The sequence below is a fragment of the Aythya fuligula genome, chromosome 1 (genome assembly GCF_009819795.1).
Source record: "Aythya fuligula isolate bAytFul2 chromosome 1, bAytFul2.pri, whole genome shotgun sequence".
Classification (NCBI taxonomy): domain Eukaryota; kingdom Metazoa; phylum Chordata; class Aves; order Anseriformes; family Anatidae; genus Aythya; species Aythya fuligula.
This window is the reverse complement of record NC_045559.1, coordinates 144,221,966-144,238,906: the sequence shown is the minus strand read 5'-3', so window position 1 is coordinate 144,238,906 and position 16,941 is coordinate 144,221,966. Positions and strand designations below refer to the sequence as shown.

Here is a 16,941-nt window from a genome sequence, read left to right as displayed (position 1 = left end):
TGTGCCAGGGCTCCTCACCCGCACAGCACAGAGCTCCTGGGGCTCAGGGGGAGCCTCCTGGGGGCGGCCGTTGCGGCCGTTACGCCCGTTGCAGCCCCACCCCCCTCTCGCGAGAGCGCTCACGTGACGCCCCCGGTCATGTGACCCCGCGCAGCCGCCTCCCGCTGCGCCCCCCCCCCTCCGCCTCCTCCTCCTCCCGCAGCCGCTCCGCGCCCCTCGTCCCCCGCTCCCCGCTCCCGGCCATGGCGCGGCGGCTGCTGGCGGCGGCCGCTCTGCTGGGTAAGGGGGACGGCGCCCTAAAGACCCCAAGGGGGGAGGGTTCCACATCCTTCCCCACCGCTTTATGCCCTGAAATCGCAGGGGGAGGCGTTGCGGTGCAGAGGGGGACGCTGCCCTTGGAGGCACGGGTAACCTGCAGGCAGGCAGGGAGGGAGGGAAGAAGGGGCTCCCCTCGCCTCGCCTGGGCTCCTTCGCAGCCTTGCGGTGCTCTGGGTGAACGCCGATTTGGGTGAGATCGCGGGAGGCTTGAGGGTTATCGGGGTGGTACCAGAGAGATCAAGGTATCAAAGCGCTGCTGGGCAGTGCCTCGGGTTCAGGCAGCAGGCTGGGGTCTGCACAAATTGTCTCCCCTCGCCGTGGCTTATTTGCTGCTTCGGTTTCCCTTCGCCGTGAATAGCAAGTGCTGAGCTGGGTGTTTCTTCGTGTGTCAGCATGGAGTGTTTCCTGATGAGTTTCCTGGCTAATATAAAGAGCCAAGGGCTTGAGTTTTAGCGATAAATTCCGGGAATCTAAAGGAAACCAAGTGCTTTCCCTCAAATTGGCCGTAGCTTTTCGAAATACTGCGATCGTGCTTGCCTGCTGTTGAGCACAACATGCCGCTTGTGCTGGGTGTCCAGCCCAGCAGAGTCTCTTGTGCTCTTCCAGTGCTGGAGCACCAATAAGCCCTCCTCCTCGCTGAAACATGAGCACAGCAGAGAAAACACATCCAAAATCGAAGTGCAGGCAGGCATTGCTACATACTCCCTGATTCAGGATCAGAATAACGAAATATCTGGGATCTGGCAGGGAGGAGGAGGGGAGTTGAAGGTGCCATGATGCCATTTCAGGGTTGTTGACGCGTAATCCACGTGCTTCTATTGCACAACTTGCGTCTGAAGGGGAATTTCAAACTTTGCTACCAGCGTGTTGTGCTGCCTGTACTTGCATTGGATGTGCTGATTAGCAGCGCCCTGATAACAGGCCAGAATGCTTCTTGGAAACGGCAACTTAAAAGGATAAACCTGACTAATGAATTCCAGCCGCTAAATAATGAGGTGTTTTACTGTTTTCCTGAGTCTTAGGGTTACCAGCTGTATGGAACTGAGACTCTGAAGTAGTTTTCATAAACTATAACCACTGCTGTGTTGTGCAACTTGCGGAATGTTGCCCTAGCAAACGCCGCACTTACCACTGTGCTTGCTTGACGGCTTCTTTAAGTGTATTGACACAGTCTCAAAGGACCTGAATTGGTGTGCTAGTGCCAGTCTGTCATCATATGACAGGTTATGCAGCCTTGGCTTGTGCGGCTCTCTTGCCTGGCAGGGTAAAAACTCCACTGGCTCCCCGTCATGCTGCCTGAGACATGCCTTAGGTCCCTGTCCAGACCGGCTTTCAAGTTTCACTTTTTGCGTAACCTCTTTCCAGATTGTTCCCTAGTGAATAGGATGGTGGCTAATCAGTAGCAGATGATAAGCTGGAGAGTTTACTCTAGGTACGGGGGAGCCCTACTGAAAGGAGAGGGTGGGTATTTCATTGAGGAGCTATTTTTATTGCAGTGTAGCCTTTCCCATGTCTTCGAGAACTCATTTCTCGTGCTAAAAAGGCATGCCTGCCTCTGCTTGTTTCAGCTGAACTGCAATGGTTTCTTTTCTCTCAAATCAGGCGTGATTTGGAAATTCTTTGAGAAAGATTAGTGAGATCCTGGATTTCCTGGTATTTATTCTCTTAAGCTTGGCAGGCGACCCTTTTGGGTGTGAGCGGCAGTAGTTACAGCAGCCATTTGAATGCTTCATTGCATTACCTGAATTCTAAGTTACAAGCCTACTTCTTTAAAATGCATCTTATGCTTTGGTAAATCAGGCCTTCATGTTTCTGGTGCATCTGACATTAAGATAAAGTGGTATCTTGTTCAATCCAAGCGTGACAGTTTCTCAGCCTTCCCTGCCACTTGGCAGCACGCCGCCTGCCAGCACTCTCTTCTCTGCTTCCAAGGGCGAGAGTGTAAGTAGCACCCTGCCAGTGCAGCACGGACAGTAGTCCTTGCTTTTAATGCAGTTCCTTTTCTTGGATTAACCTTCAGTGGTTTCTCATTTCTTAAATACACAGAGTTCAGTCTGTGTAATATTACATATGTTAATATGGTTTTACTTTCCCTGACAAGTGAGATCTATTCCCTTATTCTTAATAAGAATAGGTGGGTGGTTTACTGAGGCAAGACTATTCTTTTTTCCAGTTTCCTCATCTCCAAGGGGATTTAAGTTGTCAGTGTGGTGCTGTTTGGGGCTGTCAGCCCCAACACCTTGAAGGGGGTGTTAGTTGTGTGGTGTGAGACAGCAGTGTTAACCACAGAAAGTGCAAAATGAACTTGAGTGCTGGAAAGAGTCCAGCCATGGTGTATCAGCCCTCCCGGTAGACTCATGTAATCAGCTGCTGTAGAGCTATCCCAAGACTTCCTTCCTCTAGATTGTAAACCGTAAAGAAGCTTCATGTGACTGAACTTGATGCAGTTGTGCAATTGTCCGGCCAAATGGCAAGTGTACAGCTGCAAAATATCCTTTTCTTTATAACGCTTTGTGCTTTGGTGTTTATAAAGAGAAAGGTCGTTCACCTGCGCACTTGGATTGAGAAACAAAATGCTTACTGCCCTAATAATGTAAATCAACAGTATTAAAAATACCATCTAAGGTCATGTGAATCCATCCCTGTAAGTTGGCAAGGATGCATCTTCTGGGGTTGGATCTGGAGTTTGATAGCTCATCTTCCCTACCAAGGTACCCACCAATCTTGAATTAAGCTCTGGTCCTGCTTTTTGTCACTGTGCTTGTATTCAGGCGTGTCCCAACAGCAACTGAGATGTGAGCCCAGCCTTATCTCTTCTTGATATGCTTTTGATATCTTGTGCTCAGTCTTTTGAGTCTACCGGTGACAGGTAAATGCTAACTCAGTTTTATGAAGACCATCTTGTCTGAGGCCAAGTGGGTCATGGATCAGATCTGTCAAGGGATTTATTGCTTTTGTTTGTTCCTCAGAAACATAAGGGTTAATGAATAGTATGATCTTTAAATATATATGTGTGTGTGTGTGTATATATATATATGTGTGTGTATATATATATAAGTTTTTGGGTTTTGTACAGTCCCAAGGTAGTGTAGATCCTGGATCCTAAGCAAGTGATCTTGCCTTCTCTTCCAAGAAAGGACTTGTACAAGGTGTCTATCTGGGAGTGGTGCTTAAATTGGAAGACATGATTAGAGGAGAGAAGCAAAACACCTCAGGGTTTTTTCCCATTCTGTCACAGACGCTAGGAGTCTGAAGCACCAGGGTCACCATTTTGCTCGCAAAATGGCACTGAGTTGACAGGATCTTTCTGAACCAGCCGAGTGAGTAAATTACTGGGGCACTTCCACTCATGTGTACAGTGAGAAGTAAACCTTTTGGGAAGACCCAGCATGGCTTTGCTTCTTGGATCACTGCCCTGGGGGTAGCGGCGCTCCCTGTGGTGGCGCTGAGGGCCTGACGCCATGGATACAAAATGGCCGCCAGGCACCTGCTGCACAGGCACCCCTGGCACTGGGGCCTGGTGGCTCCTCACAGAGGGAGGCAGGACAATATTTATGCAGAAAACACAAATACAGTAACAAAAAACAACGTATAAGTAGCTTTCATGCTTGAGATCCTTTTTGTCCGATGGTTTTAGAAAAAACTCAGAGATGGTAAATGATTAACTATTGTTACCGAAGTCCTCTCTGCAAGCAGCTAGCGTAAACAATTGGCATTAATACATGCATGCTTTTTTTTTTTTTTAGAGCAAAATAAAACATTCATCTTTTTCCCTTGATAGGTTTCCATTATAAGGGAGAGTAGCCTAAGGGTAGTTGCGCTTGACTAACAGGATATAAATCATAAAAAGCTTGAAACCTGAAAGCATCTTGGTCTGGTCAACAGAGGGGAATCCTGGCTTTCTATGAACAATATTCAAAAGGGCTCAGATTTAAGATTGTTCAGATATGCCAGATTGTTTTGCTAGCTTCACAGTTCTCAGTTTAAAACAAATTTAACTTTTTTTTTTTTGTGTGTGTGGTAGATGAGTTTAAGATAAATTGTTGTATGACCAAGGAAGTTTTAGTTGTCTTTGACTTGTTGATTCTTGGAGTGTTATTAAGCTCTGTGTTGTGTTTTTTTATTTAGGTGTGTTGAAGATGGATGCTGGATTTTAAGCAATGTATCTATCTAGTTGTTCCTTAAACAGTTTTTCCTTCAATCTTCCTTGCATGACAATATAACCTCAGAAATGAGGTGTAAAGGGATCAGTTACCTTACCATTTTCAGGTGAAAATGTGCAGCTGGAATAAATGTGTGAGGGAACAAATGTGTGAGGGAACCTTTTTTTTTTTTTTTTTTTTTTTTTTCCTGTTGGAATCCAAAGGAATCATCTGAACAAAGTGAGATTTCTGTGATGCTGCTACATCCTTGGTGATTCTCCTGCTAGATGATATAACATACTATTTCCAGCTGAATGAAGAATGAATGTCAGAAAACTTTTTGCTATTGAAAAGCCTGGGATCTATTCAGCTGTGTAAATCAAGTACTGCCGTGGCTCTGGCACAGTAAGATGCTGTAGTTTATTAAGAAGAGCATTTAAAGTTTGAAGACACTGGAGGCTGTATCAGTTTTTGTGGTAAACAGCAAAGAATGGTACCATTATGAGAAGTACAAGCAATATTCTCAATTTGTAGATACGCTGTGACAACACTGACCGTTACGTTATGTAACTTAATTAGAAATATTCCCAGGACAGATTGATTCAACATCAGTTTGCTTTCTGTATTCTTGACATTTTGACTGCAGACTCTTATTGTTTGTGGGCTGGAGATGATTCACACATTAATCACTGGTCGGCACTGAAGCAGCCTTCTCAAACTCAGCAGCTGCTTTCCTCCCAAACCCGGCAAGCTGTTCTGCTGCTTTAAGCTGGCTGGCTGGAGCGAAGAGTAGGCAGGAACGTCTTGCCTTCAGTACCTTGCTTTGCTCTTCTGTGGCTTTGCTAATTTTTCAGTGCTCCTCTATTGCTCACACAGTTTGTTCTGTATGCTTCTCCATCCCCGCCCCCAGGACGATGGCAGTGGATTACACTGCCTGCTCTGATCGCCGTCCTCCTGAACGCCAATTCACTTGCAGGGAAGCAGCCCTGTTTTGCCACTTCATTGAGGATAGCTCGATGTCTCATGCCTGACGCATGTCTCATCACTCTGACACTGCAAATCCAGCGGCTGCCTAACATTTCTGGAGGGGGAATGGGGTTTTAGTGTTTATTCCACGCTAACCAGACAGGGTTTCGTATCGTGGTGTGAACTTAACCTTGCATAATCCTAGTAGCTGTGTAGGTGGTATTCTTAATATTTGCTCAAACCACTTGTTCTCTATTACTTAAACTTGCCGAGGGTAATTTGTCAGCTGTTCATTCCCAGAATCTCTGTTCCATTCAGTGATTTCTGTGGTACCTTTGCATTGTCTTTTGTTGTTCTCTGAATCATCTGTAATGGGCAGGACTCTCATATTTTCCTTTAGGACAGCAAGTTTTTCTTAATGCTGTTTTTCAGTCTTCTCTTTGCCCTGTAATTCTCTCTTAAACTTTTTTCATTCTGTAGTGCCTATTACTCATTTTTAGTTCTAAAATCACCAAAGTTTGTGTGTGTTTGGTTTTTTTTGTTTTTTTTTTTTTTTTGGTAGCCATAAAACAACGGAATCAGGATGCATACTGAAGGTTTTCATTCTGTTGCAGTTTCCATTGGTAGTATTAGCTAATTAGCTAATTTTGATCGCCTTTGATGCTGGGGGAGATGTATGTCCCTTGCTGGAGATGAAGGAAACTGTTGCTGGGGGGAAGCAAGCAGGGCAAATGCTTGCTGAAATTGTTCCCACTGTGTTCCTACAACTGAAGTGCCTTGTGCCTGAGTGTAACTGTGACAAAAGTCCAGTTTTTCCTAATAATTGTCACAATGCAATTGCGTACATGTTGCTTTTGTGGCAAAAAGTTCTGAAGTTGGGATTTGCTTTTGAAAAGCCTCTTGAGGGTTGGGAAGCTAGCTAATGGATAATCCCTCACATGGATCTTTTTGCTGTGTCAGCAGTGGAGTGGATTAGCGTGTTTGACTCTTTAAAGCTTATTTGCTTGTGATAAATGGAGTGGTTTGTGCCTTGTAACTGCTCTTTTTAAGGTTTTCTGTGAGGTGACAAACATGCTAGCAGGAAAATGGCGCAGGCTTTTTGTGGTGAGGTTTGTTTCAGATGTGTGGGGACAAAATAAGAATCGGAAACAGAAAATGCTTTACAATAAAGAATGTGAGCACCTTGGTATGAGTACAGATGCAAGAGCGCTCTCTGCTTGGCACTTGCTGCAGACAAAGCAAGGCAAAACCAGTGCTCAGGCTGAATGCAGCCTGCTAGCAGGGATGATGCCACGCTTCTCCAGCCACATGACTTTACCCTGCTCAGGGAGGAAGCCCCGCTTTTCTCAGCGCTTGGTCAGAGATGAGCTTAAACCAGGCAGGAAAACAACCTCCGTCTGAGCCAAGGTCGCGGCCCCCGGCCTCCTCTCAAGCGCGGGGAGCGTGAGGACAGTCAAGAGACGCTCTCCTGGCAAGGGTGGCATGCTCTGTCACGCTATTTTTGGCTGGAGCTCCAAAACATCTGCAGTCAGTCCAAGCCTTCTAAATGCTGCATTCAGCGCGTGTGCGGCCGAGCGTCCTGGTACAGCGGGAGTGGAGGCAGCGCGGCGTGCTGCGGGGGGAGGCTGAGTGCTGGAGTCCGACCTGTTAAGTCAGCTCTGGCTGCAGCTTGCAAAATAGTTGCTGTGTAGGACGAATGAGGAGCTGCTGTCTCGAGCAGCAGGGCTGGTACGGTGGTTACAGGTTTTTCTTACGCTCTGAGGAGCTCTCGTGTCAATAGTTTGGGTGGTTTTGTCATTTTCTAAATGGGCTGTTAAATATATCCTGTGCTAGTGATGTTAAGGCTAGCAAATAGACTTCACAAACGTTTCCAAACTCAACTGCTGTTCAGGATATTCTCCCAAAACATAGAGCTGTACATATTTGTCTCATTGTTTTAGTTCAAAAAGTAAATTTAATGTGACGCCAAGCTAACTCCTTGTCGCTCTTACCAGGCTTTTTGCAGGTTTCCTCTTCGTTTGATGTGAAAGATTCAACTGGCAAAGTCTGCATAATTGCTAACCTGACAGCAGCCTTCACAGTGGAATACAAAAGCAATGGGCAAAAACAGGTAATGGGAGGAGCTCGCTGCTTGTCTCTAACACGCATTTATAAAAATTGGGGTGTTTTTGCACCTCTGCAGGACTGAAACAAACGTTGAACAAATATTTAAGCCAGAAAAACTGCTTCTGCAGACATTCCGTCCTTCCAGTCACGTTGCATCAACTTTTCCTTTATTACTGACGCTTCCTGTAATTATACAGCAGGACTGAAGCTGCCCGAAGCCACCACGAGTGATACATGTGAAATTTTGTCTGGAATTCGACACGAGTCCTGTTGGTAGCTAAAATGGCTTTCATTGTGACTGTAAAGGATAAAACACTTCCCGTCTCTTTTTGGTGAACTTGGTCACTGCAGCTTACTTATACGGGCTGCCTCTGAACGGAAATGGCCATTGGCATCTAGCTTTGAAGCTTCCCTGAAACCTGTGACCTGCTTAGCATATCTCTGTAAATCTCAGTGCATCTTCAGACCAGTGCAGTGCTTACAGGTTTTTATCAGCGAGTCTGTAACTGGAAAGTTAAGAATCTTTATTTACAAATACTCTGCTTTTCAATTCGCTGTTTTTTCCCATCTTTACTACTAGACAGAACTGTGGATTATTTATAATCTTATTGCAGTTGCCTGTTTTAAGGCACTTTTGTTAAAATTACCTTTTTCCAGTCATTGTAGTGTGAGATTAAAACATCCAGTTGCTTTGCCAGTGCTTACGCTCGCTGTGTGTGATTTGAGCAGAGCTGAGTTGTGTAGTTGACTTTTTCAGTGCTGATGGTCTGAAATCCTGCTGATAATGCTACACAGGTTTGCATTCAGAGGTAACTGCTTTCATCATGTGCTTTGGTCTGTTTCTTCTTGTTGAGCAGTCAGCTCATGCTTTCCACTAAGCATTCTGTTTGTCCTCAGGTACCAAGTTCCTTGTTAATGTATAATAAATACAAAAGAATTGGAGCCAAACTGTGTATGCTGAACCATTTGCTTTTGTTCTGACTCATTTGTACTGCAAGAAGCAAAGGGTAAATTCTCTTTTCCACACGCCTGGAGTTTACCAGATTAGATTTGCCTTGTACAGGTTCACCTGCAAATTCCTAGCCCTAGCTTAAAGGGAAAGTCTTTGAGGACATACCATTTTGTCCTCAGTTGTCCTCAATTTTCTGACAAATGTTCTTAGAAACACTGAGTGCCAGTGACATGCTACTTGCTATATACAGGTAGGTAAATAGACATAGCATAAGAGTGTCAGCTGTATGCTTTGTAGCAGGTTCATAGGATATTTAAAAAGCAGTAAGGAAAAGTTATTACATTATCCCATTTATACATTATATTACATGTTGTTTTATTTATTTTTTTTATTTTTATTATTATTTTTTTTTTTTTTTACAGTTTGCACACTTCTTTCTTCCACAAAATGCCACAACGCAGCCACACAGCTCCTGTGGTGATGGCAACACATCTAACCCAATTCTAGCATTGAGTTTTGGAGCAGGACACTTGTTACGCCTGAACTTCTCAAAAACTGTGGATAAGTACCAAGTGGAACAGCTAACTTTCCGCTACAACCTGTCAGATACAACTTTATTCCATAATTCAACTGAAGGTAAACTTCCTGCTCTCATTGTGTCACCCTTCCGGATGTAATACTGATTCTTCTGTAAAAACTGTTACCAACTGATGCAATATGATCTTTCCACAGGAAAAGTGATGGAAGCATCACAAAAATCTGTTATTCAGGCACATCTGGACACAGAATACAGATGCATCAACTCCAAGCACATCCTTATGAAGCATGTGAACATTACTTTTAGCAATGTGACTTTGGAAGCCTTCCCCACAAACGGCACTTTCAGCAGAAACAGTAAGTATCTTGTAGCAGAAAATGTACTTGGGGAACTATCTTTCTAATAATTTATTTTTTTTGAAGTCCTGATTTATCATACTTAGGCAGCTGTAGGCTGGACCTGAAGCTCTGATAGCTCTGTAGCAGAATCTTCTGCAATGTACGGGCCTCGGATTTTCTCTGAGGGTGTCAGTGTCTACGACTGGAAGATGGTGCACCATGTTCCCAAGGATGTTGTACAGGCCTTAGGGAACGTTCCTTCTGCTCATGATTGTCTAGGGGTATAAAGACCTGCTGCAGTAGGTCAGCTGGATGGATGTATGGCCAAAATCTTGGTTTGAGAAGTATCTGATTACTGTACGGTTACGCTACCAAAGTGATTTGAACCAGTTACTGTGCTCTGGGGAAAATTAATGACAGAGTGGAGGACAGCAGCGAACTGCTCCGTAGGGAGCAGATACTGAACAATTCCTACAGGAAGTTTTACATAAGCTGTAAAAATTATGTTTACTCAGCCTCAGTCAGAATGACTTTTTGTCCTGGTTGCTTGCATTGAAAGGCCTTTCAGAATTTCACTTCTGTAATGATTAGAAGTCAGGCTACTTCATGGTGTTTTCACGGTGCTGTTTCTGTGGCAAAGTTCTTCAGTTCGTGTTTCTTCATGTTTGTCCGAGGCATTTTAGGAAGCGGTAAGTCTTGCTGGGGCAAGTAAGAAGTCTTCTCAGGGTAATGTGAAACTTTTCTTTCTTGGGCTGTTAATCCCATTTATACGCTTGATAAATTGAAATTAATCTTAAAACTAGGGTAGACAGTGCTGGCATCCTATGGATTCATTGAAAAGCTGCATTCTATGGGAGTATCCTTGTCCCATCTCTGAGAAATACTTTGCTTGATGCATGATAATGCAGTTCTTTTATGGCTGCCTCAAGTTACTGCCGCAGGTTTCAGTGTATTATCATTCTCCTGATCAGGCTTTTCCCTTTTAATGAACTAGTTTTCCAGCAAAAAAAAACGGACCTATATTTATAATTTTAGAAAAGTTTCTATTACTCCAGTCTTCAGAGCAATCTCTTTTTTTTTTTTTAAGTGCCTGGATCCAGTTATCCAGGTGTACTGGATAAATATGGAAGGTGATCACTTATGAGCTGGCTTAAACATGATATTAAGGAAAAAGTGTTTTTATTTTTTAATCTCTATGAAACTTCAGTAAAATCTCCTTACTGCCTAATACTTCTCAGCACCACTTATCTGTCCTTACAGTCCTTTGGTTGAGCTGTAAGACAATACTGCGTTATTTGGGGCGGATGTTCCTTCTGGAACACAAGTTTATCAACATTTGTTTTAGTTTCTATTCCTAATTGATTCCTTTTCCGTTTTTAGGTTCTCCTAATGTCTCTTTGCCAGGCTCACTTCCTCAGGGTTGCTTTCCTCCATCCTGTGGTATCACTGTTTTGATGAAGCTGTCCTTAGAAAAGACACGTGATCCTATGATCTGGGGATAGATGCTTTAGTTTGAGTTCAAGCTCTGTTTTGTCTTTCTATTTCCACATTACTATTACTTACGTTGCCATGCTCGTTTTTATCATTTGATTAACTTACTCCCTTGTTTTTTATTATTCTCGAGACTGTACCCAGTTTTTTGTATTTTTGCACTCTTCCTGCATAATGAGCATCTCCTCTCATTTTATTGTTAATTCAGGTGGTTAAAGAATTCTTACTTTATCAGTTTTTAAATCTTGGTCCTGAAAATACCTTGTTCTTTCCAGATAAGTTCATTCTTTCCACCCTTTTGAGCTTAAGACTTCCCCTATCCTCTTGGCAGCTAGTTCTTGATAAACTTTAGATCTAGAATTCTCCCTTAACATTTTCTTAACCTGCAGCTCTTTCATTAGAGGGTATTTCTGCTGGTGATCTGGGTAAGGTTCTCTGAAGGGGAGAAAAGTCAGTATTCAATGCATCTGTGCATCACTAGCAGCGGTAACTTCTGGCAGTTACTGCAATGATTATCTGCAGCTCTGAAGAAAAGAGGAGGTTTGGATTTTATCTGTTAGTATTGTTGTCAGCTGCTTTTCTGTAACCCTCAGAAAAAGACATGAGGGTATCTTATCTCCACGTCTGTCTTGCAGAGTTGGTAGGAGCTGTGCTATGAGTTCAGTAAAAATACTGTATCAAAACTCCACCCAGTGCAGACTCTCACTTGAAGTGAGATGGAGGCTTCCATCTCTGCCAGCTGCACTAAGAGGTGGTACACGGTATATGTTGAGGCCTTGCAGATGGAGAGAAATCCTGCACTGAAGTACCAATCAAGGTGACTGTCTGGTTTATTGGCTAGGAAATCATCACATTCTGGGACCTGAGCAGTATCTGTTAAGTCTACAGAAGGTAGGGTCACTCCTCCTCTCATCCACCTTCTTTTTGCACTTCCACCTTCCAGAAATGGAGTACAAATAGGAAAATGTGCTGTGCTGGAGTCTATATGAGTTCAGAAGGTGTGATTGGGGTTCCTCTTTCCGAGCCATAATCAGAAGTTAAGCTGCTGTACAGGGGCTATTTGGTAGTTATCTGGTATCTGCAAGATATGGATGGCATTTTAGAACCAGGCCTTTTGAGAAATTGTGTCAAAATTGAGATGATTTATAGCACAGTCACACTTGCTGTCATCCTTATAAAGTTACAAGTTATCCCTGAAATAGGGAGATGACCTTGGCTTGGAACAGGGAAGCCTGTGCCACAGCAGTGTCTTTGCTGCGACCTTTGGTTTTGGCTTAGATCTTCAGTGCAGGAGCCTTCTTGGCTCTCACAACGTGTTGAGATCTTGCTGCCAGGTATTTGTGAATGCTCTGGCAAATGAAGCCACTGTTCCTTTTGCTTTGGAAGCTGGTGCTGAGACTGGATGGAAAGAAAAGGCAGGCAGCCTTGTAGCTCAGGTGGCAGGTAGCTCGTCATGCAGAACTAGAGAGGGTGGGCATAAAATCCCAAATGGAAAGGATACACCAGAACACTTGCCGTCAGAAACAGGGCCTGAAGTCATGTTGTTAAGGATAAAAGAGCCACAGCATTGCTCTGATAACAGGCCCAGTGGTATTTTAATGCTACTGTGGGTGTTGCCAAAATAATGAAGTAGGGCCCTCGTGACCTGGTAGTGTACTGGGGGGGGAAAGGAGGGAATGAGGACTGCGTATTTCCTGGGAAACTGCTTAATACTGAGCACAGGAACTGCTCCCCTGCTGCTAGCACAGAGTGCCCGAAAGGGGGAGTCACTTGAGCCTTGCTGTGACTGTACAGCAGGAAGGCTGGCTCTGAGCATATGAATCTTATTTATCCTGATGTGATTGTGAAGCAAAATGACAAATGAATAAAAGCAGATGCAGGCACCATGAACTTGTACAAATAACAGCAGAGGTGGCATTTCCATGTGTGATGTTTTAAGTTTCTTAAATTTCACAGCAAGAGTTCCAGCAATGCTTCGCTGTTGTTTCTCAGCTTTTATTGTCTTCCCTTAGGAAATGCTACTTGAAATCGTCCTCCTTTTCCCTGGAGGATTATAAAGGTAGATCATCCCGTGCCTTTGTTTGACTGTCTGTTTTCCTTTCTCTCCAGTGACAGAATGCTCTGAAGATATGGTTTCTACTACCACGGTAGTACCAACAACTCCTAAACAGACAACTGCTAAACACACTACCAGCCAGGTTCCTACAGCTAGCCCAGCGCCCACTGCGCTGCCTCCAAACCCTGCAGTTGGTAGATACAACGTGACCGGCACAAATGGAACCTGTGTGCTTGCCTCCATGGGGCTACAGCTTAATATCACCTATCAAAAAAAAGATGAAAAGGTACACTTTTCTTCAAGATCTTAGGATTCCTTCTTTCGCGAAGACTTGCTGAATTATTACAGGCTGTTTTCTGTAAAAAGCTTGATTCCTTGTAGTGTTCATCCACGCCTGTCCTCTATTTGAATTGTTTAGCTTGGTTTAGACTAGTGGTTACTCAAACAGTTGTATTCTACTGAAAGTGGTCGTTAAAGTAGTTTTTTCTATTAAGAGGACTAAACTTGCCTGTCAAATCCAGTTAGTGTAAATGGCCATGCCACAAAAGCAGTTAAAAAAATCATAAAGATCTGAATAGAGGGAGCTCTATACCAAAGATGCCATCTAAACATGATGTGCAAACTGTTAATTACAGGAATCTGGCCTGGAGTACCCACATGAAAGTGGGGAATGACTGTTAGAGTCAGAAATATTCCTACTGTATCAATGTACAGACTTGACAAATTCTTAGGGGACTCAAACACTTGCGAAAGCCTTACTTAATTTCCAGCGAATATCAAAGAGTGCTGGGATTAACTGCAGTGCCTAAGAGCTACTTAAATAATGGCTGTTCTCATATCTGAGGTAATGTGAATGACCATGGGCAAACAAATTGTGGCCGCTTTTGTGTAGTTTAAGTTGGATCCCAGTGATAAAAGGGCCTGCTGTGAGGAGGGTGGTGTCTGTTTAGGATTTAGGAGCTTCGTACTGCACAAGAATATACTGCATTTACTTATGACTGAGAGGTAAAAGCCCTGATTGCTGACATGCTGCTGCACACTAAGTAGATGGTTGATGGCAGCTGTGTTTAAGCCACCTTAATTGTATGGAATTCCCAAAGCTGCTTCCTGCACATTCCAGCACAGCTCGACTGCCTAATTTCTGATTGACCAGTGAGGAGGTGCCATCCTTGCAGACATTTCCCTTGATTGCTTCTACATCACGTTGAAGCAGTATTTTATAGCTTGTTGCTCCCTCTGCAGTGGTGGTTACTGATGTTTTCCTCGTGCTGCCAGGAGCAAAGAAGGTTAGCCTGGAGAAGGCAGCAGGTTATCAGCAGCTGGGGCTGCAGGGAGCTTCTTTAGGGATGCGAAGATGTGCTTTGCTCTTGGTGCCAGCGTGGTAGCTCTGGTGCAGCTTATACTGGGTCTAATTTACATTACATATCTGCCTCTTTGCATGAGAAATAGGTAGGGAAATAAAGCATCATATACGTGTGAGTACAGGCAAACTAGGAGTTGCCTGACCACGTGGTGGTGTATTAGTTGCTCGAAGGACAGCTGTTGTAATCAATCTTCTCTCCTAGATGGGGTTAGACCTGCTGAATTTCATACCACACAACACAACTGCTTCTGGAAAATGTGACAACACGTCTGCCTTCCTGAATCTGACCTTTGAGAAAACAAAGATCATCTTCCACTTCGTATTGGTAAGGATCCATAGACAAAGCATGGAGGGTTGGCAGTTCTTTTGATGCAGGAAAATTAATGTGGGCAAGTAGTAGAGCAGAAAATCTATCTGTGGGAAGGGGAATGAGTAAAATGCCTTTGGTTTTAATACTTTAATGCTCCATTTGATGATCTCTGGATTGATCAAATTTGTTGCCTTGACCTGTTACTTCCCTGTAGCACGGGTGGCATTACTGCTTTTACAGCAGAGCTGGGACTTCTGCCTTTGGGGTGGATGTGAGGTCAGTCTGAGGAGCAGCAGCCTGCATTTCTCTGCCCCCCTCCCCACCAGCAGCCTTCCCTAAGGTGCACACCCTCGGTAGCCTTTTCTCTCTAAAAATAAGCCCTTTGGATGCTAGCATCCCAGTTGTGGACTGTCCTTTGAATGCACGCACAAATGAACCCTAACATCAACATCTTGTTGTATATCATTATTTTAAATTAGAACTAATGGTCTCCCTCTTTTTTTTTTAAGAATGCAAGTAGTGACAAATTCTTCCTGCAAGGTGTGAGTGTCAGCACGACTCTGCCTTCTGAGGCAAAAGGTAGGGCCTTTCAGGAAGCTTACGTTCAGTGACTACTTCAATAAACATTACGGGTTGCCTGCATTAAAAAAAAACATTAGAAATGGGGTAAATGCCTTGAATTTTAAGCTCAAAAGGATGAATTTGAAGCTCAATGACCTTGCAGCTCCTGCTTTTCGGGATTCTGTAATAAGACTTTCTCTTACGCAGCTCCAATATTTGAAGCCTCAAACAACAGCATGAGCGAACTGAGAGCTACGGTAGGGAACTCCTACAAGTGCAGTGCCGAGGAGAATCTCCAGGTCACAGACAAAGCCCTCGTCAACGTGTTCAATGTTCAGGTCCAGGTTTTCAAGGTCGATGGAGACAAATTTGGGGCAGGTAAGTGGTTTACATTACAGGAGGGCAGATGGAGGGAATGACACTAAGGTTTGTGAACTGCATATTTGGTGTAAATTTAATAGTCTGGAGTCAAAAGACAACTCTGTAGGTGCTGTGCTTAGTCTCTGCACGCCCTATTGCAGGCGTTGTGGGGGTTGATAAGATGTCTGAATTGAGGCGAGTGTAAAAAGCAGCTTTGAAATGACTAGGACTTGTTACTTATGGTCTAGAGAAGAGTCATGGAAGAGCAGGAGTGGGGTTCTGGAAATACCTGTCTGTCGGTGGACTAGTGCCTAATGCTAATCTCTCTTTCTCTTCAGTGGAAGAATGTCAGCTGGATGAGAACAACATGCTGATCCCTATAATAGTCGGTGCAGCCCTTGCTGGTCTTGTTCTAATCGTCCTGATCGCTTATTTGAGCGGCAGGAGGAGGAGCCATGCTGGATATCAAACAATTTAATGACTTGCACTAAAATCCAGCGTAGATGAAAAGCAATTGCAAGAAGCTAGAGAAAAAAAAAAATACCTATCTCCCCTGAGCTAAGATTGATATTGTAAGGGAACACCTTTTCTTGCAAATTGCTTCTTAAAGTCTGCTTTATTAAACGTGAAATCATCTTGCAGCATTTAACTATGCACAGAAATAACTTCTGAAAATTCTGGTGTTTAATTTTGCTAACTAGTTTAAATATTTACCCACTTAGAAACCAGCTAAAAGTTGTTTGTTTGTTTTTTTTTTTTAAAGGGTGCTTTTTTTTGGAATTGGCATAAGGTAATGTCAGTGTAAAGATTCCAGAGAGGGATGTTGCTAATTTACTTTGACTCAATTGCAGAACTCTTTAACAAAGGGAAAACGTTCATTTTTGGTACTGCTGCCATCCAGTGATGATGTTAATTATACTGATGATGCGTTTAAGGAAATCCAGTAACAACTGACAGAATGGAAATTACTCTAAACTCCACCTTGTCTACTAGGTGTGTATTTTTTATTACTAAGCTTTAAACACGATGCCTGGCATATGCAGGGTGTGAACGCAATACGCAAACCTTACAGGAACTCTTTATGATTGGACAGCTCCCCTGTTTGATATTTTTGATGCTACGCCAGCTTGTGAGGAGCCGGCACTTTTTTAAAAATGGGTGTTATTTTTATTTACATTTTTTTGTAAAGTGATTTCAGTCTCTTCTGTTGGAAGGTCCAGAGAGATCCTGTTACTGCACATGTGTACAATATAGGTCTCAATCTGCTGATTCTCTTGCTTTAAACTTGGCTGGGGGGTTGTACACTTCAAGGATCAGTTCTTATGTATGCATTGCCTGTAACAATGCTAATAAAGACACTTTTTTTCTGTAAATCCTTGTGTTGCTGATCACTTTTTAAAACAGTTGACTGGTAAGTGCTGTAGTCTTGGCTCTGTTTCT

At 43.6% G+C, this 16,941-nt stretch overlaps 1 protein-coding gene across 1 annotated transcript; it reads left to right on the top strand.

Annotated features, from left to right (window-relative positions):
- Positions 1-179: 179 nt before the first annotated feature.
- On the top strand, positions 180-16,874 carry LAMP1 (lysosomal associated membrane protein 1). The gene is made up of 9 exons (XM_032201776.1): positions 180-279; positions 7,421-7,536; positions 8,907-9,120; positions 9,217-9,378; positions 12,961-13,193; positions 14,473-14,595; positions 15,090-15,159; positions 15,349-15,519; positions 15,840-16,874. The coding sequence occupies exons 1-9, from the start codon at positions 243-245 to the stop codon at positions 15,977-15,979; spliced, it is 1,266 nt and encodes a 421-aa protein (XP_032057667.1). The 5' UTR covers positions 180-242; the 3' UTR covers positions 15,980-16,874.
- Positions 16,875-16,941: the final 67 nt, after the last annotated feature.

Excerpts from the sequence above, each read along its gene's own strand:
- LAMP1 (XM_032201776.1), top strand. The coding sequence starts at position 243 with ATGGCGCGGCGGCTGCTGGCGGCGGCCGCTCTGCTGG. Across the intron at positions 13,194-14,472 it reads ATCAAAAAAAAGATGAAAAG|ATGGGGTTAGACCTGCTGAA; the intron begins GTACACTTTTCT and ends CTTCTCTCCTAG. Across the intron at positions 15,160-15,348 it reads TCTGCCTTCTGAGGCAAAAG|CTCCAATATTTGAAGCCTCA; the intron begins GTAGGGCCTTTC and ends TCTCTTACGCAG.